The following is a 22,779-nucleotide window of genomic DNA, read 5'->3' on the forward strand; positions in this document are numbered from 1 at the left end:
AAGAAAGGCTACTGTCAGAGTTACAGGGCAAGCCATATTCTAGAACAGTGTTTGTCCTTTGACTGGACCGCTCCATTGACAGGCCTGGCTATCTTCATATCTTTCAAGGATGGAATCATATGATTCAACCCCTTTGAGACTGGACCTCCGGGGTGCTCCTTAAATCAGATTTTCAGAAGTGGTCACTATTTGTGTGTACCTCATTTCCTGGGTGCCCACTTTGAGATCTGGGACCTCATATTCAGAAGTGCCGAGCTCACTCAATTAGAAGTGAAGGCAATGGGAGAAGTGCTTGAATACATAAAGTGCAAAATAATGCTAAGTACTCTGAAAAATCACTCTCTCAAATTTGGGCACCCAAAATTAGTTCATACTTTTGATCTTAATCTCCCTCCATCTTAGCTTAGCATCTGTAAAATGGGATAATACTTATTTCACATGGGGTAATGTGAAAAATAACTAGTTGTTATTTGTGAAGCACTCAGCTACTATAGTGATGAGTGCCAAAGAAAAAGCCCATGAGGCTAGTAATTCTATCTTCACGGCAGGATTCGAATAGCATGCCGTAAATAAGGCCTACAACCGTACATTGAACAATGAGGGTAAAACAAAATATTTAATAGCTGCTCAGTAATTGCACATCATCCATCCTGTGCCCTGAATAAGGCAGGGGTTCTGTAGAAAAAATAGTATGTGACAAATACGGCAGTTTTCTGCATTATCTTTGAGAGATCTTATTGAATTAAGTTTAAATATCTTTTGGTTCCAGCATATTAAATGATTTTTTTATGTATTGTAGGACAGGATTGTGTAACCTCTTGAGGAGGGAAATGTGGCAGATGTGAGGCCTGGGGGTTCAAGAGACTAGATTGAACAATGTGTCAGACAAGAATAGACTCCTGGAACAAGAAGTGTTAAGTGGTTTTCCTTGGGACTATGTAGGGGGAGGTGAATTTAAATTCCCCAACTCTGGTTATGCAAAACCCAACTTTTTGAAACTATGCCCTGAGGCCTAGGTGCCTTTGGAAGACCAAGGAGGAGGAATATTGGTGCAGTTGCCCTTGAACTGTGACAGTGATCACATAATTCAAAATCTTATCATGATACGCATGTATCCCTCATTTGTTTCTCCGTTCCGACTGTCCCATTTTCACCAAAATCAATAGGTTTCTACCCTTGACGCCTAGAACATTCCCTGAAATTTTGGAACCAATAAGATGTAGTGTTAAAAAGTTATCCTGTAAGACTTTACAAGCTACGCCAGCAATAGGAAACGTGGCTTGCTGCTGTCCTCATTCTACGCAAAAGAGAACAACTATGCTCAGAATATACTTGCAACTATCTCTCTATTTCAGAGAAGAACAAACTAGCAGACTGATAGAGAGAACAAGAAATTAAGGTCATATGACAAGTAGAAATTCAGTGTGTCAGGCAAACTTAATTTCCATCTCTCTCTTGGACAGGTACTTCCTCACTCACACCCACCTACAAATGATTCTGAAAAAGCATTTTGAGTCTCTGGACCACTCTGCTCAGTTGATTTACTGGAACTCTCCACCTAGAAACAAAATAAAGTACTTTAAATCTCTGTGTTTACATGTATATAAATATATTACCTTTATATGGCATGTTCCATCTGCAGCATTCTAGAAACCTGAAGCAACTGAAATAAAACTAATATTAAGTAATACAGCCTAGCTCTTATTTTAGTATTTTTCATCTGTAGATCTTAAAGCAGAGGTCAGTATCCCCATTTCACAGATGGTGAAATTGAGGCAGGAAAGTAACTTGCCCAAGGTCACCCAATAGGTACATGGCAGAGCAGGAACAGAACCCAAGTCTCCTGAGTCCTAGTCCTAGCTCCTTCCACTATGCCATATATATTTGGTAAAACATGACAAAAAGTGTTAGGAACTAGAAAAAGTCAGCTTCCTTTTAAAAGGTATTATTCTATAGCACTCCTAAGGAAAAAAAGATCCCAGAGAAAAAGTTATAGGAAGTACCTAATCTGCCTATAAAAGTCCTCAAAAACAAATGCTTTCTCCAGCCTGAGAGTGCAAGATAATGTACAAGGAGTGAGAAACTTGGCATGATGTCCATGTATGTATCTCACACACGTGTATAAAGTCACATTATGGAATCATGGGTGGCTATTAAGAGAAATCTGATAATCTCCAATAACTTTTGACTCTGTTCACTATAGACCAGAGGCTTTCAAAGTGTGGGGCGTGCCCCCTTGGGGGTGGGGAGGGAGTGATGAATTATCAGTAACAAGACACACAAAGACCAGGGTCAGGATGGGGCTTTGTCTGGTAGGGGAAGTAGATTGGGCTCTGTATAGGCAGTCTTGACTACTGGGACCAGACTCCCTACCTCTCTTGGTCCCTCACTGCCACAGCCGCCACCAATGGGCAGTTACCCCTCTGCTGGATAGGCCAGCGGGGACTCTGCAAGGAGAGAGCCAAAGGCTGCCCCCTGGGATGACTGACCCCCTGCTGGACTGAGCCCCCTCCTGACCCTTCAGCACAGCCCCTGGGCACATCCACTTCCTCTCCCAGAGGGAGCCTGTGCAAAGGAAGTGGACAGTGCCATGCTGAAAGGCCAGGGTCAGAATGGGGCTGTGTCAGTGCATGGCCCAGCACTCAGAGTGCAGACTTTGGCTCCCCAGCTGACTCTGGCTCTTCAACATGGCCTTGTTTGTTTATTCTGAACAGGATGGGAGCCAGACAAGCAGGAAGCTGGGTCCCAGCAGCTGAGACTGCCCAACTGCTGCATGGTGAGAAGTCTTCTTCAACTGCAACTGGTGAGTACCCCTCCCTCCACATCCCCTATGAGTACAGGACACTCTTCCCCCACGGGTACCAAGCACCCCTCCTCCCACCACACTTCTAAGAGGTGGGCATACATGGGACATGCGTCTCCAAAGGAGGGGTTCAGGAAAAGTTTGGGAATCTCTGCAATAGACAAAGCCAGTTCTGATCCCAACAAAGAAGATGGTAATTTACCACCATATTTCAAATCTGAATTTGCTCTATATAACCCTAACTCCATTTTCAGGCCACAGTAATAAAGAAATAATGAATATAAATCTCATTTCTAAAAGGAAAACCACTTGTCTTTGAGTTTTCTTTTACAGCTGTTTCCAACCTGTTCACTTACTGAAGATATTCTGCTTATAGGACATGCACCTTAGACCTATATCAGAAAGACTTGTCTGGAGACCATACTTCAGCTGAGTTCTAGGGAAACCCAAGATATGACTGGTACGTTCAAAACTGTCAGCTGTCTTACCTCCAGCAAGAGGTCATTCAAGTTCTGATGGCAACTCAGAAGGTGAACAGCTGCTTTCTGAAGCTCCTGTCCACTTTCAAATGTGCATTTCTGTTTCTTGACTCTTCCTGCTAAGAAATTTAAAAAGAAAATTAAGTTAAAGGTTTACTTAATGGCCTGTTTTCTGCTGTTTTATTTCTAGACTGCATGAATTTTGTGCTCATGAAAAGGAATGCTTGACATTGGCAAGAGCCAGACATAGTGTGGGCTAATGCTACACACCCTCTACCAAAGTCTGCCTTCTGATCCCCAAGGCTTTTCCTTAATCCAGACCAGATCACTTTACACAGAAACTGCCAACTGTGCCATAAGAGAGACAAAGACAAGGAACACAAGATGATTGTTTTTTAAATGAGACTGGCTGTTCCACATGCTGCAAAAACACTATTTGCACTAACCATAGCAAGACTGAAACTGACAGTTTTAGGGTTACTTTGAATTGAATCTCAAAACCTATCAAGCACCAGGATAGATGTTTGAAATGGGGGTTGGGGTGATGTGATTACACTGCTTGGTACGTGTGAAGAAGGGGGCACCAGCATCCCGCAGTCTGGGGAGCTGGGGCTGGCAAAGGCCACAGAAGAGGGAGGTGTGACAGTCAAGGCAAGGGGGAGATGAAGAGTTCGCACAAGATGGATCTAAGGGCTTGTCTACATCACAAAGTTGCAGCGCTGGTGAGGGGGTTACAGCGCTGCAACTTAGGAGGTGTACACATCTGCAGGGCATCACCAGTGCTGCAACTCCCTGTTTGCAGCGCTGGCCGTACTCCCGTTTTGTCTCGGGTGTAGAGGATCCAGCGCTGGTAATCAAGTGTAGACACTTACCAGCGCTTTTCTTGACCTCCGTGGAATAAGCAGGTATCCCAGCATACCTGAGATACCTCTCTGGTAATCAAGCAAGTCTCCTTCCCCGCGGTTTGCTCTGGTGTTCTCTGAATCCCCCCCCAAGCGGGTCTCCTTCCCCGCGGTTTGCAGGGGGGTTCGGGGAACGCGAGAGCAAACCGCGGGAAGCAGGTCTCCTTCCCCGCGGTTTGCTCTTGCGTTCCCCGAACCCCCGTGCAAGCAGATCTCCTTCCCCGCGGTTTGCTCTCGCGTTCCCCGAACCCCCGTGCAAGCAGATCTCCTTCCCCGCGGTTTGCTCTCGCGTTCCCCGAACCCCCGTGCAAGCAGGTCTCCTTCCCCGCGGTTTGCTCTCGCGTTCCCCGAACCCCCGTGCAAGCAGGTCTCCTTCCCCGCGGTTTGCTCTCGCGTTCCCCGAACCCCCGTGCAAGCAGGTCTCCTTCCCCGCGGTTTGCTCTCGCGTTCCCCGAACCCCCGTGCAAGCAGGTCTCCTTCCCCGCGGTTTGCTCTCGCGTTCCCCGAACCCCCGTGCAAGCAGGTCTCCTTCCCCGCGGTTTGCAGGGGGGTTCGGGGAACGCAAGAGCAAACCGCGGGGAAGGAGATCTGCTTGCAGGGGGTTCGAGGAACACTGGAGCAACCCGGGGAAGGAGACCTGCTTCCCCGCGGTTTGCTCTCGTGTTCCCCGAACCCCCCTTGAAGCCGCCCAACAGCACTGCAGTGTGGCCACATCTAACACCACTTGCAGCGCTGGTTGCTGTAAGTGTGGCCACTCTGCAGCGCTGGCCCTATACAGCTGTACTAATACAGCTGTAACAACCAGCGCTGCAAAATTGTAGATGTAGACATACCCTAAGTGACCAACATCGGAGAGGCACAGCGAGTCAGCCTTACAAACACAGCGGACGCCGAGGGAGGGAGGGAGGAACATCCCCCGCCTCGCTTCGGTTTCCAGCCCGGTAAAGCCGCCGTATGACACACAAATCGGCTTCACGCCACCCAGCTGCTCTTGCAGCAAATCCAGCGCGCGGGGGCTTTGGAGCTGGTCCCGCTCCCCGCTGTCGGGGAGAGGCGCAGCCCGCGGCGGGGCCGCCCCACGCCCACCGGGACGGGGTGTGAGCGGAGCGATTCGCGCCCACACCCCGCGGGGGCGGGTCACCTCGGCGCACGGCGCTGTGCAGAGCGGGGCTGCAGCTGCTGCTGCCGCGGGCCACCGGCTGGGGCGCCCGCTCCGCCAGGGAGAGGCGCTGCCAGAGCCGGCCGCCTCCGGCGCAGCCCGTGTGCGCTGACGGCCCCTGGAGGTCACCTACCCAGCAGCTCAGAGAGAGCCCGGCTCCCCCTCCGCCCGCCCGGGCCGGCGGCCATCCCTGCTAGGCCGCGCCGCACCCGCCTTCTCCTCAGCGACGGCGCCGGGGCCGGCTACCGCCACTGTGGAAGCGACCAGCCCGCCCTGCGCTCCCATTGGCTACGGCGCCCAATGTCGTCACCAGACATTGGCTAAAGGGCTCCGTCTGACCCCGCCTACTGACTTTTCGTGACCGCCATCTTGGTAGTGGCAGTAATTGACGTGGAGTCCGCCATCTTGGTAGTGGCAACAACCTAGGTATCCCTTCTCCAGCCATTTTTGAAGAGATTCCTCGTTTGTGGTGGGGTTGGAGTTTAGGAACCAGGCCCACAGGGCCCGGTGTAGCTTCGTGAGGTAGTATCTTTTATTGGACCAACTTCTGTTGGTGAAAGAAACGAGCTTTGTCGCTACCCAGAGCTTTTCCCGCCACCTGTCTCTGCTCTGGAGCCTGCATCTTCTTGAAATAAAATCTTATATTCTAGGACTCAGACACTTCGGTTCCCTAGTCAGGAGGTGATAGGGTTGTCACTGCACAGTGCTTTGGTTTTCTGGGAACAGAAAGTTTTATAGACATTTCATTTCAGGGGTCAGGAGAAATCCCATTTTAAAATGGGGTTTTTTGTTTGTTTGTGTTAAGTGTCTGTTAGCAATACAGTCCCACAGAGGGACGTACAGCATGAGGTGTAATAATTCATTCAGCAGCACAAGTGCAGTAAATACCAAGTAAATTAACATTCATGGGATATTTAACATGATGCAACAACCTTTTTTCTTTTTCCAGAAATGGATTCCGAAAATGGCCTGTTGGATTTGATTGTGAGGCATTTATTCTTCTTCTTCTTCGCCTAGCATCTTACTCAGCAATCCTTAAGACTGCTGTGTGCAGGAGAAAACCCTTTATGATCCTGCTCAATTTGAAGACAAGGCTCATGGTTTAATATCTGGAATGTAAGTGAACTCCTTAGAGGGTCTTACTTTACGTTTTCTACACCAGCGTGTATGCAGAAGATGCTTGATAAGTTATAACACTGTGCAGTTACTCTGTTGTCTATGGGCCTGGAAGGAAAGAACTAGATTATAATGTCCAGAATGCCTGTCTAAATGTTCATCATCCTTGTGAGTGCCATACTGGTCCATTTAGACTCTGAAGCTGGTTAGCTAGGAATTGAGTTGTTTAAAATAATAACCTCCTTGAAAGTGAAATGAGTTTGTTGGACTCAGCCAGGGCCAGCTCCAGATACCAGCTTTGCAAGCAGGTGCTTGGGGCGGCCACTCCGGAGAGGAGCAGCACGTCCAGGTTTTCGGTGGCAATTCGACAGAGGGTCCTTTGCTCCCGCTCGGAGCGGAGGACCTCCCGCTGAATTGCCACAGATCGCAATCGCGGCTTTTTTTTTTTTTTGCTGCCGGCCCTGGACTCAGCTCACTGACAAAGGCCTCAAGTTGGTAGAATTCCATGTTTCCGTGTAATACAGTATACAAGGATGGAGAGTGTTCTTCAGCAGGAGAGTCCAAGAGTTCAGGACTAGGGGCATGTGCAGTGAGGCGTAGGAATAGCTGACTAGATTTTCAGCTCAGGAAACCTGAGTTTAAAAGTGAAGATAAGTTTGGCCTCAGCATTTTGTACACAAGCACAAAAACACCTTGGTCTGGGGCAACTGGTATTTTTTATTCAGAAATGACTCAAGATTGCAACAGCAGGGGGTGCCGCAGGCCAGGGTGGAAGTATCTTAGTAGGGCTGCATGGGTAGCCAAGACTGGCATAGTGAGGAGTGCTAGTCCGAGGTGCGTTGGCTGAGCTATGTTGACTAAGGTTTTTGTGTGTCTCGGCATAATCCTGTCAGGCCACCTAAATTCACATGCCCTTAAGGGAGTCAGTTCCAAACAGGGGTAGGATTGAGTGGGAATTTAAAGCATGAAATAATTGATGAGCTTTACTCTAATGCTGCCATTCTTGTTTCCTGAACATTGGATCAGAGACGTGCAATAAGTATGTCTTGGGGCCTGCATGGAGCCCTGTTGACTTAACTGGGCTATGTTCAAGACACAGGTCCGCCTGCATGTAACTGTCTGTAAAATTGTGGCCTCCGGGTGACTGGTTAAAGTCATTTATTGAGTCAGGTTTGGGTTCTTGTTTTTTTTAAATCCAACACTCCATTACCAAGAAATATTTTTAAAAGCCACTATTTTGGGTGGGAGACATAAGAACACAGTGGGTGTGTGCACCTTCTGCTGATTCAGCAATGGCAGCTAACTAATCAGCACTGTTCTCAGTGCTGCACAGGTACTGGAAACTCTGATGATGGTGCATCTGCAAATAAGTAAATAAAAAATGTGCTAGAAAAAGAGCAAAATGCTGTGTTTGCTAAAGGCAGACTGAGGTCTTCAGAGAAAGATATTTCATCTTCATGTTCTAAAAATATTTTACAAATAATGAAGAGGTTTTTTTAAGTAAACCAGGAAACGAGTAACCTCTGAGAGAGAGCTCGGGTTGCAGTGGGGAGCAAACTGGAGCTCAGTTTGCAATCTGATATGGCAGCAAACAAGGCTGGTGCAATTTTGGACCACCTCTACAAAGACATTACAACATGGAACAGTCTATTTATAATCCCTCTCTGTATGACTATGGTGAGATGGCAAGTGGAATATTGAGTCAAATTCAGGGGTCACTACAAGAAAAATGTAGAAAAAACTGGAGGAAAATTAGAGAGAACAAAAGAAATGATGGAGGGGTGGGCAGGATTGATTTATGCAGACAGAATCAAGTATCTTCATTTGCATAGACTGGCTAAATAACAACAGCTAAGGTAGGATATAACTGCCTACAACTATCTGACAGATGTAAATATGAAGGGAGGGAAGGAATTCGTTAGCATGATACAAAGAGACAAAGCAGGGTGTATGGGATTAAATTAAGGGAAGGATAATTTAGGCTGAGTATCAGGGAAAATCATCCTGTCTGTGAGGTCATTAATGGCTATATTAATGCAAAACCTGAGTAGCTGCATTTGATACAGGGTCCCTCCATAGAAGTCTGGGAGATAAGGAACCTTTCCCAGGCCACCGTTCTCTGTTCCTCAGTCCCAGTTCTGCTGGGGCAATTGCTAACCGCTCCGTGTACCTCTAACACATGGCTTGAACCATGCTGCATGGGGACAGGCAGGGAGCATGCACAGTGATTGCAGACCCCTTGTGGAACATCCCCAAATTCTATCTCCACCCGCTGGCCTCAGAATTGTGCTGCATCTGGGACCATCTACAGCTATGTTGGAGGGGGCAGGATTTTCTCCTATGACTGTGGAATAGTTTCCCTAGAGAAGTGGCAGAGACTTAAAACTAGACTGGAGAAAGCTCTAGAAAATATACTGTAGGGAACAGTTCTGCATTGGCCAGGACAGGAGGCTGGATTGCCTGGGACCCCGGGCTAATTTCCATGTTTAAGGTTTATGATTCTGTGGCAGATATCGCTGCACCAATAGTTTACATTTAGCCGGTTGCCCGTGTAAGTGCCTGACATTTGTACTAATTTTATACTTCAAGGTTGAAGCCATTTCCCCTCATCCTGTCACTCTAAGAATAGATTTCTCTATTTTTAATATTACTGACAGGTTTCCACAGCCTCACTGGCTTACTAGGTTGCAATTAGCACTGCTGGCTATATTTAATCTGGTGCACTATTTGCGAGGCACCCTGAGTTAATGCAGTCTGTTCAGAGGATGAGTTTTAATTAAAATATTAATGAAAAGGAATCTAAAAAGGAAATGGGACTTCTTTTTATGTTCTGCAAATTAAATATCTTGGCTTTCCACCCCCATATGAAATTTGCCTCAGTCAGTGTGACTCTTAAATCATTTTATTATCATTGGTGGAAATTTAGAAACCAGCCTTTCTACATGTGGGCAGCAAGGCTTGATTCTCCTTTCACTTAGACCAGTATAAATCAGAAGCACAGAAGTCAATGGAGTCATCCCGATGTAATCAGGACCGGCGCTAGGGTTTCTTGCGCCCTAGGCGCATGGCCATTTCACCGCCTCCCGTGCTGATCCCGCAGCTCTGGTGGAGCTGCTGCAGGCGTTCCTGAGGAGAGTCCGTTGGTCCGTGGCTCTGGTGGAACTGCCGCAGGCATGCCTGCGGGAGGTCCACCGGAGCCGCAGGAGCAACCAACCATCCGCAGGCATGACTGTGGCAGCTCCACCGAAGCCGCGGACTAACGGACCCTCTGCAGGCATGCCTGCGGCAGGTCAACCGGAGCCACTTGCCGCCCCCCTAGCAAAATGTCGCCCCCTCAATAATCCTGGCACCCTAGGCCATTGCCTAGGCTGCCTAAATGATAGCGCCAGCCCTGGATGTAATGCTGGTGTGAGAGGAGACTCCAGCCATAAGCTGTACCATGTGTCCTGCCCCTATAAAAAGGAGGACAACAAAGCTCTAATGGTAACAATTCCTTGAGTCTATTGCAGAATGATATTCTCTGGACCTGATTTTGCCCTGCCTTGTACCTTGTCTAGTCATTTACACCTCAGCCCTTATGAAACACTGCTGCACATTATGGGCTGCAGAACACACTGTCTGGCCCTCTGCTGTGATTAACCATTTTACATCCTACCTCACTTATATGAGAGGCAATCATTCAGGAGCCTACTTGTCCTCCTCTGTCAGGAGAGTGTGTACTGCAGGTGCAGCAAAACATCTTAACTGACACATGTCAATGGAAACAAATGTCCTAGTTGAAGGGACTTGGTCAGATTGGTTGATGAGGGCTCAATATTTGGGTTTGTAGCGGCCACGGCTACACTTACAGTTCTGCAGCGCTGGCAGTTACAGCTGTGTTCGTACAGCTGTGTAGGGCCAGCGCTGCAGTGTGGCCACACTGACAGCTACCAGCGCTGCAGTGTGGCCTCATTTGCAGCACTTGCAGCGCTGTTGGGAGTGGTGCATTGTGGGCAGCTATCCCACAGAGCACCTCGTCCCATTTTGGCGCTGTGGCTTGTGGGAAGGGGAAGGAAGTGTGCGGGTCTTTCCGCTTCCTGTTCCAACGCCCCGTGGTGCTTTGCTACACATTCCGAGCAGTTTGGCGGCATTGCGAGTCTGCAGCGCGATTTCTGAGATTTCTGTTACAAATGGAGCCTGAGCTGCTGAAGACCTTGCTGATGAGTGTTGCCAGCACATCACGCATGCCAGTGGAGCTATTCCTTCAGCTGCAAAGTGACAGTGAGGAGTCAGACGATGATATTGAAACGCCTGACGCTCAAGACACTCAATTGCTTGTGGCAGTAACAGACGTGCTCAGCACCGTGGAACGGCGCCTTTGGGCTCGGGAAACCAGCACTGAGTGGTGGGATCACATTGTCCTGCAAGCCTGGGATGACGAGCAGTGGCTGCAGAACTTTCGGATGAGAAAAGCCACTTTCATGGGACTGTGTGCTGAGCTCACCCCTACCCTGCTGACATGAGATTGAGAGCTGCCCTGCCAGTGGAGAAGCGGGAGGCTATTGCAATCTGGAAGCTGGCAACTCCAGACAGCTACCGATCGGTGGCAAACCAGTTTGGAGTGGGAAAGTCCACCGTTGGAATGATGCTGATGCAAGTTGCACAGCCATTAATCGCACCCTGCTAAGAAAAACTGTGACTCTGGGGAACGTGCAGGACATTGGGATGGCTTTGCACAAATGGGTTACCCTAACTGTGGAGGGGCAATAGATGGGACGCATATTCCTATTCTGTCACCACCCCACCTGGCATCAGAGTACGTTAATCGCAAGGGGTATTTCTCCGTGGTTCTGCAAGCGCTTGTGGATCACCGTGGGCGTTTCACTGACATTTACTCAGGATGGCCCGGAAAGGTGCATGATGCACGCATCTTTCGGAACAGTGCCCTGTTCAGGAAGCTGAGGGCCGGGACTTTTTTCCCAGACCGCAAGATCACAGTAGGGGACGTCGAAATGCCCACTGTGATCCTTGGAGACCCCGCTTACCCCTTAATGCCTTGGCTCATGAAACCGTATACAGGGAAGCTTGACAGGAGCAAGGACCAGTTCAACTACAGGCTGAGCCGGTGCAGAATGACTGTGGAGTGTGCTTTTGGCCGTTTGAAAGCCCGCTGGAGGTGTCTTCATGGGAAGCTAGATTTGGGGGAAAGCAGCATCTCCGCTGTTATATCCGTGTGCTGTACCCTCCATAATATTTGTGAAGGGAAGGGTGAAAGATTCAGTGAGGAATGGACCTCCGAGGTTCGACGCCTAGAGGATGAATTTGCACAGTACATAAGGCCAGGGGGGTTAGGGTGGTGGACTGTACATTCAGAGGTTTGAATATGTCCTGTTTGGATTACTGTTCAATGTCTGCTGTACTTCAGGATTACTATGCTGCAGAGTAATGGGGGTGGAGTGCACAGGGTAAGGATTGTAGTTATCAGGGCTGGTAGGTGATCGTACAGATGTTGGGGGTAGCTGGGGGTAATAAGAAACTGGCTGCTGGAGAAAGGTGCTTTGTGCAAATACTGGGGAACAAGAAAGAGAGCTTTGGGAGGGTTGTGGGTTACCACGGTACAGATCTGCCTGCATGGCTACAAGAGACTCGAAAGAGTCAGTTTGGCGAGCCAGGAGGCTTATCATGTGCTTTGAGGTTTTTTTGGTAGCCAATTCCTTTCTCCTGCTTTGTGTTTGCCTCCACTCATACGTTTTCTCTCTCCATTCCTGTGTCTTCCTACTTTCTCTGTTGTAGTGATTCATAACTGCTTTGATCAATTCTTCTTTTGATTTTCGCGGATTTTTTCTCAAGTTCTGCAAGCGACGTGAGGCCAGTGATCCGGCTGCATTAGTCAAGGTCACTAAAAAAAACACAGATAGAAACATGTAATACACAGAGGCTACATTGTTTATTATCACACAGTGAAGGAGTTTGTAGACTTTTTGTAGCATCATTCCCACATACCTAACATAACACAGAGAGGCCAGGGAAGCGAAGGCATGGCGAGCAATGGGGTGAGTGTTTCTGCCCCGACTTCACCTGGGAGGGGGAACTGACTGATGGCTCACTGGGCTTTATCTGCACTGGAGGTAGCTAGTGGCCTGCACAGGGGACAGTAGGGAACATGAAGCTGGCGAGCTGCTGGCGGGCGGTCCGCGGAACTGCCGGCCTTCTGGGGGGGGGGAAACGCACCGTGGGGCTGCCTACCTGCTGCAAGGGGGGTGGGGAGACCGGAACGCACCGCGGGGCTGGCTACCTGCTGGAAGGGGGCGGGGGAGACCGGAACACACCGCGGGGCTGGCTACCTGCTGCAAGGGGGGTGGGGAGACCGGAACGCACCACGGGGCTGGCTACCTGCTGGAAGGGGGTAGGGAGACTGGAACGCACCGCGGGGCTGGCTACCTGCTGCAAGGGAGGTGGGGAGACCGGAACACAGCGCGGGGCTGGCTACCTGCTGGAAGGGAGGTGGGGAGACCGGAACACAGCGCGGGGCTGGCTACCTGCTGGAAGGGAGGTGGGGAGACCGGAACACAGCGCGGGGCTGGCTACCTGCTGGAAGGGAGGTGGGGAGACCGGAACGCACCGCGGGGCTGGCTACCTGCTGCAAGGAGGGTGGGGAGACCGGAACACAGCGCGGGGCTGGCTACCTGCTGCAAGGAGGGTGCGGAGACCGGAACGCACCGCGGGGCTGGCTACCTGCTGGAAGGGGGGGGGACCGGAACGCACCACGGGGCTGGCTACCTGCTGGAAGGGAGGTGGGGAGACCGGAACGCACCGCGGGGCTGGCTACCTGCTGGAAGGGGGGGGGACCGGAACGCACCACGGGGCTGGCTACCTGCTGGAAGGGGGTAGGGAGACCGGAACACAGCGCGGGGCTGGCTACCTGCTGGAAGGGAGGTGGGGAGACCGGAACGCACCGCGGGGCTGGCTACCTGCTGCAAGGAGGGTGGGGAGACCGGAACACAGCGCGGGGCTGGCTACCTGCTGCAAGGAGGGTGGGGAGACCGGAACGCACCACGGGGCTGGCTACCTGCTGGAAGGGGGTAGGGAGACCGGAACACAGCGCGGGGCTGGCTACCTGCTGCAAGGAGGGTGGGGAGACCGGAACACAGCGCGGGGCTGGCTACCTGCTGCAAGGAGGGTGGGGAGACCGGAACGCACCGCGGGGCTGGCTACCTGCTGCAAGGAGGGTGGGGAGACCGGAACGCACCGCGGGGCTGGCTACCTGCTGGAAGGGGGGGGGGCCGGAACGCACCATGGGGCTGGCTACCTGCTGGAAGGGGGGGGGGACCAGAACGCACCGCGGGGCTGGCTACCTGCTGCAAGGGAGGTGGGGAGACCGGAACACAGCGCGGGGCTGGCTACCTGCTGCAAGGAGGGTGGGGAGACCGGAACGCACCGCGGGGCTGGCTACCTGCTGGAAGGGGGTGAGGAGACCGGAACGCACCGCGGGGCTGGCTACCTGCTGGAAGGGGGTGGGGAGACCGGAACGCACCGCGGGGCTGGCTACCTGCTGGAAGGGGGTGGGGAGACCGGAACGCACCGCGGGGCTGGCTACCTGCTGGAAGGGGGTGGGGAGACCGGAACGCACCGCGGGGCTGGCTACCTGCTGGAAGGGGGTGGGGACCGGAACGCACCGCGGGGCTGGCTACCTGCTGGAAGGGGGTGGGGAGACCGGAACGCACCGCGGGGCTGGCTACCTGCTGCAAGGAGGGTGGGGAGACCGGAACACAGCGCGGGGCTGGCTACCTGCTGGAAGGGGGTGGGGAGACCGGAACGCACCGCGGGGCTGGCTACCTGCTGGAAGGGGAGTGGGGAGACCGCGAACCTGGCCCCCTTCACTCAATTACCCCTAAATTCTCAACAGGGTTTCCTACTGCCAGATATATCACTGCTGCGTGTTACCTGGGAAGAGAGGGAGGGTCTTCTACAGCAATGTGGATTCCGCCCTGGCCCCTATGCAGCTTGCCTGTGTGCAGCCATGGTCCCCCCACCCCTCGCTGCACAGTGGATCGGACGAGTTAGCCTGACCGGGACAAGGACCACAGTGGCTCTCCCTATAAACTTGCGAAAGCACATTGCCCACACTCTGGCTGCAACTTTTCAAGAGATTACCGAGGCCGATTACAGAGACGTGATAGAGCAAATCAATGGGCTCTTCCACGTTTAGGCATGCAGGCAGGCAGCCATAACCCAAACCGTCCTCTCCCAAAACATAAAATCTGCTTACCCCGAGCACGCTCCTCTGCTTCTTCTTCACCAGCAACTTCCCGCTGCTGCGACTGGCTAGCCTCCTCCTGGCTTGAGAAGAGCTCCTGGCTGCATGCCTCTTGGGACTCCAGGGTGTCTTCCTCCACCCCAGTAGCCTCACTCTCGGCTTCCTCTACACCCTCCCCCACTTCTCCCTGCTCTGAACTCTCCATCGTGCTCCTAGGATTGGCAGTGGGGTCACACCCAAGTATGGCATCCAGCTCCTTGTAAAAACGGCAGGTCGTGGGGGCAGCTCCTGAGCAGCGATTTCCCTTACGGGCTTTGCAGTAAGCACTGCGCAGCTCCTTAATTTTTACCCTGCACTGCAACGCGTCCCATTCATGGCCCCTTATCAGCAAGGACTGTGATATCTGCCCATAGGTATCATAATTTCTCCGGCTGGAGCGCAGCTGTGACTGCACAGCTTCCTCACCCCGAACACTGATGAGGTCCTGCAGCTCGGAACTGTTCCATGCTGGGGCTCGTCTGGGGCGTGGAGGCATGGTCGCTGATTGATTGATTGCACTCCACACCTGGCTGAGCAAACAGGAAGGGGATTTTTAAAATTCCCGGGGCATTTAAAGGGGGGGTCAGCTGAGCCCAGGGCAGTGGAGTGTGCAGGATTACCAGAGAGGCTTAAAAGGTATGCTGGGATGCCCGTGCTTTGCAAGTGTGGCCACATCCTAAGTTGCAGCGCTGTAACCTCCTCACCAGCGCTGCAACTCTCTAGTGTAGCCATGGCCATAGTTAGTACAGGACTGCGACTGTGAGCATGATCTTGTGTTGCTCTCTAGGGCCCATAGAAGCTGTTATTCTTATGCACTCAGGGAGATTTCACTTAACTCCAGTGCTGGGTCTGGCTCCCTGGGTGGGTATGTTTATATGGTACTGTAATGGCATCCATTGCTTTGCTACAGTGTTGTCATTGTTCTTCTTTTAACTGAAAATAGAAGTAGTTTGATTTTAAAGGAATAACTTGCCTTGCCCTGTCTGCAGGTGAACTCTAATGCAAGGGAACCAAGGTGAAACTGTCTCTAAATGAAAGAAAAATTGATTTCTGTAATCTAGTTTCTTTGTCAAATTCAATTAAGTGCAAAACTAAACAAGCAGCAGAAATGAAAAGTAAACCAGATTTGTAAAATATTTTCAGTTTTAATGATCTCAGGTGTATTAGTAACACTGGTAAGGATATCTGAATATATGAATTTTAACCAGAAAGAGTCCCTTTGTGTGAGCATCTTGATTTAGTGTGGTTTTTAGGAATAACCTGTGCTTGAAGATATTCACTCTTATTTCATTAATTTATTTTAAAATAAACAATATACAAAGCGTTCAACTTCTTGCAAAACTACTTTTGTCTAATGGTGAGAGCAGGGACTGAATGGGAGTAGGACTCCTGGGTTCTATTCATGGCTGCTACAGTCTTGCTGTAATCGATACAACCTTTCAGTTCCATAGTTTCTCAATTTGTAAAATGACTAGAATACGATGTATCTACCTCATGAGGATGCTGTGAGCATAAATGTAAGGTCTGTACAATGCTTTGAGATCCTGAGATGGAAGGCTTTGTGTCATGATAATAATACTTCACACCCTTCTGGTAGGGTTTTGTTGGTGCTCGCCTTACTATGCTCCAGTCCATCCATCAGCTTTCTCACCCACCATTTCAATTATGCTTGCCTCCCTCCTCCTTTTGAGTCGCTTTTCTGGCTCTTCATTATACTATGCATCAAATTCAAACTCTGTGCTTTCAAGTCCCTGCCCCATGGAGTCTCTGCCTGTGGCTCTGACCTGGTCTCCTTTCATGTCTCCCAGAGCACATGCCCCATTCCATTATGGATGTCAGTGTCACGGAGTCACCGGGCGATGCTCTGGAACTGCTCCCCACCAAGCCAGTCAGGACTTTGGGGAGCCTCCTCTCCCTTGGAGCAGACTTGTTCAGGGCAAGAAGCTCACACAGCTTCACGTCCTGGGTCTCTCCTTGGAGCATTCAGCATCCTCTGCCCCTCTGTGTGCTTCCCACAGTGAGCCCGCCTCAGTGGGGTCCTGGGGAAGCCACAGGGTCCTGCACCCCCTCTTCGCAGTCAGATGTGACTCTCAGCCAGCCAGTAAAACAGAGGTTTATTCGATGACAGGAACAGGGTCTAAAACAGAGCTTGTAGATACAGCGAACTGGACCCCTCGGCTGGGTCCATTCTGGGGGGCAGTGAACGAGACCCCCACGTCTGCACTTCACTCCTCGACCCCAGCCAGCTCCAGATTAACAACCCCTCCCAGCCCCTCCTCTCTGCTCCGTTCCTTTCCCGGGCCAGGAGGTCACCTGATCCCTTTGTCTCCAACACCTTCAGCTGGCACCTTTGCAGAGGAGGGGCCCAGGTCATCAGTTGCTAGGAGACAGAGGGTCAGGCATTTAGGTGCACTGGCCCTTGCTCTGCCAGATACTTAAGAACTGCCATGGGGACACTGAGGCACCAACACAGTACTCAGAGAAAACATTAAGAACATTCCTAGTTCGTCACAGTCAGACTCAATCCCCCTTTCATCTCCCTCCCTCACAAATTTCTCTGTGCCATTTCCCACCCGGCCCCTTCTGCTTGGAAAAACCCTCTCAAATCTGTTCACCACCTCTTCACCAGTGCATTGCTCTAGTAAATCCTAAAGCCCCCCTCTGCAGCAGTGCCTACACAAGTGCTTTTTTATGCTAAAAAGTGGAGCTACCAAGAGGCTTGACTCCCAAAAGTGAGTAATCAATTACTTATCTCTCCTTCATCCAGGCTCTCTTACACACCTTCCCTTTTCACCTAGGTGCATGCTTTATTGTCTCTAATCACTCCAGTCCAGCAATAAGACTGCACGCTCTTCAGAGTAGGGACCTTTTTTTTAGAAGCAGCTAGCACATTTGCAGGTGCTATAAAGTAATTAACAATTATTATAGTAACCAAAATCACAGATCTAAACTCAGCTCCATCTCTAGAAAACAACAAAGAGAGGGAGGCAGGAAAAAGATGAACTCTATTCGGTACTGAAGGCACCAGCTCCGGGGGATGCTGGCCAATTAGAGCAAAATGGAAACTTCCTACAAAATGTTGCTTGTACAGATCCCTGTGCTGCCCTGTATCGTTTTGCAGTTTGGTCCTGAGGAGCCTCTGGCAGCCATCCTGCTGAGTGACCTGTGTGGCCAATTAATCCTCCATTCAGTGGGCCAAATCCAGTCCTGTTGTAAGCAGCTGCAGCTCTAGATGGAATTGCTCCCCACTACACCAAGGTTGAATTATTAAAAGATTTCTTTTTAGAGAACCTGATTGATTGTTTTTTCTCTGTTTCCCTTGTTTTATCCCAGGAGATTGGGATAACTCACCAGGACGGGTGGGGAGACGGGAGGGGGAGAGATAAAATCTCTCTCTGTTTTCCTTGAATCTGTTTGCCTCTTTGTGGAAGGGAAGGGAGATGCTTCTCTGTATGGTGATTTAAGAGGTTAGATCAGTATCTCAGGATAGCCCAGGGAGGGAAGTTCTGAGAGGGGGAAGGTGGGGGAATGGTTTATTTCTCCTTGTTTTAAGAACCCAAGGGATCTGGGTTCTTGGGGTCCCCAGGGAAGGTTGGGGAGGTCAGAGTGCCCCGAAACACTATATTTTTGGTTGGTGGCAGCCTATCAGATCTAAGCTGGTAATTAAGCTTAGGGAAATTCATGCTAGTATCTCATTCCTGGACTCTAAGGTTCAGATTTGAGAAAGAATGCTATGACAGGCCCACTAAGTTTAACAGGCTCATTGGAACCAAAGACCTGCAGAGCCATCCGAACAACTTTGGGCTGTCAGAGCAGTGCAGGAACGGGTAAGCAGGCGTTTGGGTTCACACTGGCTCTCTCTGGTGCAGTAAATATGGAGTTCATTCTTGCATGTAGCAGGTAGCTGATCTAAAATGATTTGTTGTTCTTTAAATATCACCCCAGAGAGGTGATTGGAGCTGGATGGTCCAGTGGAAGGGAACTTGCCTAAGACTTGGGAGACCAGCGTTCAACTGCCTGTTCTGCCATAGACTTCGTGTGTGACCTTGGACAGGCCACTAGCCTCTCTGAGAGTCTTGGTTTCCGTCTGTAAAATGGAGGTAAATATCATCCCAATATCGCAGGGGTGCTGTGAGACTAAAGATTGTGAGGTGCTTGGATATCCCACTAATAGGGGCCATATAAGTACCTGAGAGAAAGCAGCTGTATGCTGGACAAAATCATGGTGGAGTCACAGTCTCCTTTTCTTCTCTGGTTCTCTTTTTAAACTCACTCCTTCTTTAAGGTTATGAAACCTGAATCTTCACCTCAAGGTCAGAGAGGGAGGCGTGCGGGGGGGAGAAGCCTATAACCCTCATCATATGTGCTTCACCAGCCTGATGATATGCATGGTTCTCTTGCTGTAGCCCTCATGTGCCCTTCTCCCTACCCCACTGCAGTGTTTGTCATGATCCCTTGATACTTAACTTTGGATTGTAATTTAAGTTGTAAACTTTGGGGCAGAGACATTGGGCCACATTCTCTTTCCACTTACATTAGTGTCCAGATTAACTCCATTATACTCTGGATGCAAACTGGTGTAAACGAGAGCAGAATTTGACCGTTTTTTGTCTGTAAAGCCCCATGCCCATTTATGGCCCTGTGGAAAGAATAGACAATATGAATTTGCTTAGTGGCAAGGGTATGGCAGAAGTGTAAAGTGAGGTTTGCTTTTGTTTCTTTGGGGACAAAGAGTCCCAACTGAGCACAGAAACTTTGGGTGGCTATTTTGTATGTAAACATGGTGACAAATTTTCTGTTCCCCACACCCACAAAGCCAATTTGATTTAGTGACTGTGTTGTGCATTTATTCATTCCTTAGACCAGTGTAATACATCAGCAGCATGTTGAAGAACCACAAAGGGATTCAGTTACCAGAAAAAAGACCAGAGGGGAAAAGCACTAACTGGGGCAGGAGAGAGGGAAATAAACTGATCTTGATCCAAGGCATTTTTGGGGGGCAGTTAATAATCAGATGGGATTACTGGCTCTTGTTTCTCCCTGGGCTGCCCACAATATGCCTCAGGCCCTGATTGCTAATGTTTAGATTTGAATAATCCCATGCATAAATTGAATCTACGGCTAATCCCATATTGTTCTCATTTCTGAATTCCAGTGTTACGAAGTAAGTTTGCGTGGACAGCAAGATTCCTCAAACAGGAGCCTCTCTCCTACCTTGCTCTATTCTCTTCCTTCTCCAAAACAAACATGATGTTTCTGTGCTATAAACACTATCCAAAAGTATTTGTTGCTGATATCCCCAGACCATCTCTAGTCAATATTCAGGTCCCTTGCAATAGAGAGGACAAGTACTTGTGTACCTGCTCCCCCATCATTCATTCATTAGGTATCTTGGCCTGCACGCAGGATCAGTAGCTAGTTTCTCTACATGGGTTAGTTACCGTTAGTAGTTCTGACATGGGATTGAGTTCTCTTTCCACTTTACAAATGGGTGTCTCATAGCTGTAAAGTCTTTGTTGCACCCAGTCTACCTGACCCTTCTTTGAAGATTCTTGCTATTCTTCCTGGTCTTTCTGGACCAGAGTTTCCAGAAGCATCTCCTCTTCACTGAAGAAGGGATTTGCACAATCAACAATGCTGATTCGGTGCAGCAAGGGCAGATGAGGTATAGACTATTCCCATAAAAGATCACACACACCTCACAGGCACAGCCAGCATCAGTTTGCTAGTTCTTATTTCCTGTGCTGGGCCCTATGTCAAAGCAGTGTCCCTCTAGCTGAGGACAGGAACTAAGTCCCCTCAATAAAACTGGTACCCATGATGCAAAGTGTTCAGTAGGCATCTCTATTACAAGACATTTAAAATAGTAAATTATGGTAGAAGCCTAATCACTGCATGAATTTGGTATTCTGCAACCAAACCATCTTGGGCTGTGGCCACGTCAGATCTCCTAAGAGAAGCAGGGTTGGACCTTGCCATTACCTGGATGAGAGAACTCCAGGGTAAATCCGGAGCTACAAGAAGTGTTGGTGCTATGCAAATCAAGGTGTTATCTTTTAGATGAAAAGCAAAACAGGCCTGACCTGTGATCACCGAAGAACCAATAGTGCTTTTATAAGTAAGTCCGAGCCTTCCCAAGCTCCCCCTGCAGTTCCAACTGCATATAGGGCTGGGCTTCTGCTGCACTTCCTCGCCCTGAATGCTACAGTCATGTAGTTCTGCGCTTTGGACAATTACTGCAGGCTGAAGATCCAAGGGATGCACCCCATCCATGTACTTATTCACTACACCTACACTGACTCAGACTCTAAATACATTCAAAGAGTGGTGTACCCGAGATCACTTATCCACTGATGTTTTAAAAACTCCTGCACCCCAATCTGGGTCTATGCTGGTTATGTAGTATGTACATATCTTATGAACCTTGTAACTGACACCCAAGCCTGACCCCAGACGTACAGTACCTTCCTTCTTAACTTGTGTAAATTTGATTTTAAACATTAACTTTAATAAAAATTTTAAATCTGTTCTTATCAGTTTAGAGACTAGTTTTGATTTTGCAAGGAATGTCAGGGCCTGTCCATGGATACTTTAAAGGGATTAACTAGGGTGGGATTAAATTGCTGCCCTTGGGCAGGCCAGTCCTATATTATTACTGTTTTATTTGTTTTAACAGTGCCCAAAAGTGTCTGAGGAGTTGCCCAACATAAAAGAGACAGGCCCTGCCCTGAGGAATTTACAAACTAGTCTTAGGGGTATGTCTACACTGCAGTTAGACACCACTGGCTGGCCTGTGCCAGTGGCTGTTCACTGGTGGTGTAGACCTTTGGACTCCAGCTGTAGCCCAAGGACTGGGACCCTCCCACCTCACAGGGCCCAAGAGCCCAGGCTCCAGCCCAGCGGGTTTTTAATTGCAGTGTAGACATAGCCAGGGTGACCCCAATGTGTGAGTTAGCAGGATGGCAGAGGGGGCGAGAGGAGGCAGAAAGAACGGGTTTATAGGAGCCAAGGCTCATGAGCAGCAGGCAGGAGTGAAGAGGTTCTTAAAGAAAATACCCTTGGTGGGTGGGCGACTTACTCAGCTAGTCTCTCGGCAGAGGAGAGGGTAGGGGCTCTGCGGGTGTTCCAGGGGCTGTTACACGTGTGCGCAGGAGAGGAGCACTGGGCCCTGTGCCCAGTGGGCGCTCTCGGGGGCTGGCTCAGGTGTTCGGAAAGGCCTGGCACTGGGCTTGGCACATGCCTCTTTAACTTGCAGCTTTCTCTCCTGCAGGGAGGTGTCTGTACTAAACTCGCCTGCACCTGCTGCCTTTCCCCGGGGCTAGGGAACGCCCGGCCGCTTTGCCAGGCTAATGCCCATTGCTCAGGCTCTGCGTGCGCCTCTGGCTGAACTCCGCCTCGCCCCGGGCCGCTCCCTCGCTGCCCCCTTCTGGTCTCCGCCCTGCGCGCCGCCTTCGTGTGCACGGATCCGGCCAGGGCTCTCTCCGCCCCCCGCCCTCCACCTGGGGCTTCCATAGGCTGCTGCCTTGTTTGCACGCCGGGCTGGCTAGGCGCTGGCTGGCTCTAGGGCTGGGCTGGAGGGATGACAAAGCAGAGGCGAGCTGGGCTCAGCCCTCCTCCTCCTCCGGCTGCCCGGCGCTGCTGTTATGGAAACCAGCCCGGCTTGCCCGAGCGGATAATGGAGCAGCCATGGCCAAGGCCAGCAGCAGCGGCGCAGCGCCCCCCGACAGGGCGGGGGACCCCTGGGAGCTGTCCCTGGAGCAGGTGCTGAAGTCCTACGAGCAGCCCATCAATGAGGAGCAGGCGTGGGCCGTGTGCTACCAGTGCTGCCGCGGGCTGGCGGGCGTGGAGGGGCGCTGGAGGCCGGCGGGCCGGATCCGGGACACGGCGGACATCCTGCTGCACAAGGACGGGACGGTGACGGCCCGCGGGGAGCAGGGCTCGGCCGGTGAGTGCCCCCGGGGCGGGGAACCCCGGGGGGCCGCAGCACCCAGATGCGCGCTGACGAGGGGGGGTGCCGGACTCTCTCCGCCCCCCAGTGCGGAGGG

At 50.7% G+C, this 22,779-nt stretch overlaps 2 protein-coding genes across 8 annotated transcripts in view; one reads left to right on the forward strand and one right to left on the reverse strand.

The window, feature by feature from the left end:
• FANCA (FA complementation group A) overlaps positions 1-5,551 on the reverse strand; it is a 61,921-nt gene extending 56,370 nt beyond the window's left edge. For 5 of the 6 annotated variants that reach the window (XR_004002789.1, XM_030581407.1, XM_030581405.1 and 2 more), the window contains exons 1-3: positions 5,477-5,551; positions 3,292-3,401; positions 1,486-1,558 (exon numbers count right to left, since the gene is read on the reverse strand). Coding sequence is in view for 5 of the 6 variants with exons in the window: in XM_030581407.1 (XP_030437267.1) it covers positions 1,486-1,558; positions 3,292-3,401; positions 5,477-5,531 (238 nt within the window). In the remaining variant the exon portion in view is untranslated. Of the gene's footprint in view, positions 1-1,485; positions 1,559-3,291; positions 3,402-5,060; positions 5,189-5,476 lie in introns of those variants that run through there. The other variant, XM_030581406.1, reaches the window with a different exon arrangement.
• Positions 5,552-22,171: 16,620 nt separating this feature from the next.
• The window catches only part of SPIRE2 (spire type actin nucleation factor 2), a 48,774-nt gene continuing 48,166 nt past the window's right edge, over positions 22,172-22,779 (forward strand). For both annotated transcript variants that reach the window (XM_030582085.1, XM_030582086.1), the window contains exon 1: positions 22,172-22,679. In XM_030582085.1, the coding sequence (XP_030437945.1) occupies positions 22,421-22,679 (259 nt within the window). In that variant the 5' untranslated portion in view covers positions 22,172-22,420. The remainder of the gene's footprint in view (positions 22,680-22,779) is intronic.

The sequence above is a fragment of the Gopherus evgoodei genome, chromosome 12 (assembly GCF_007399415.2).
Source record: "Gopherus evgoodei ecotype Sinaloan lineage chromosome 12, rGopEvg1_v1.p, whole genome shotgun sequence".
Taxonomy (NCBI): Eukaryota; Metazoa; Chordata; order Testudines; family Testudinidae; genus Gopherus; species Gopherus evgoodei.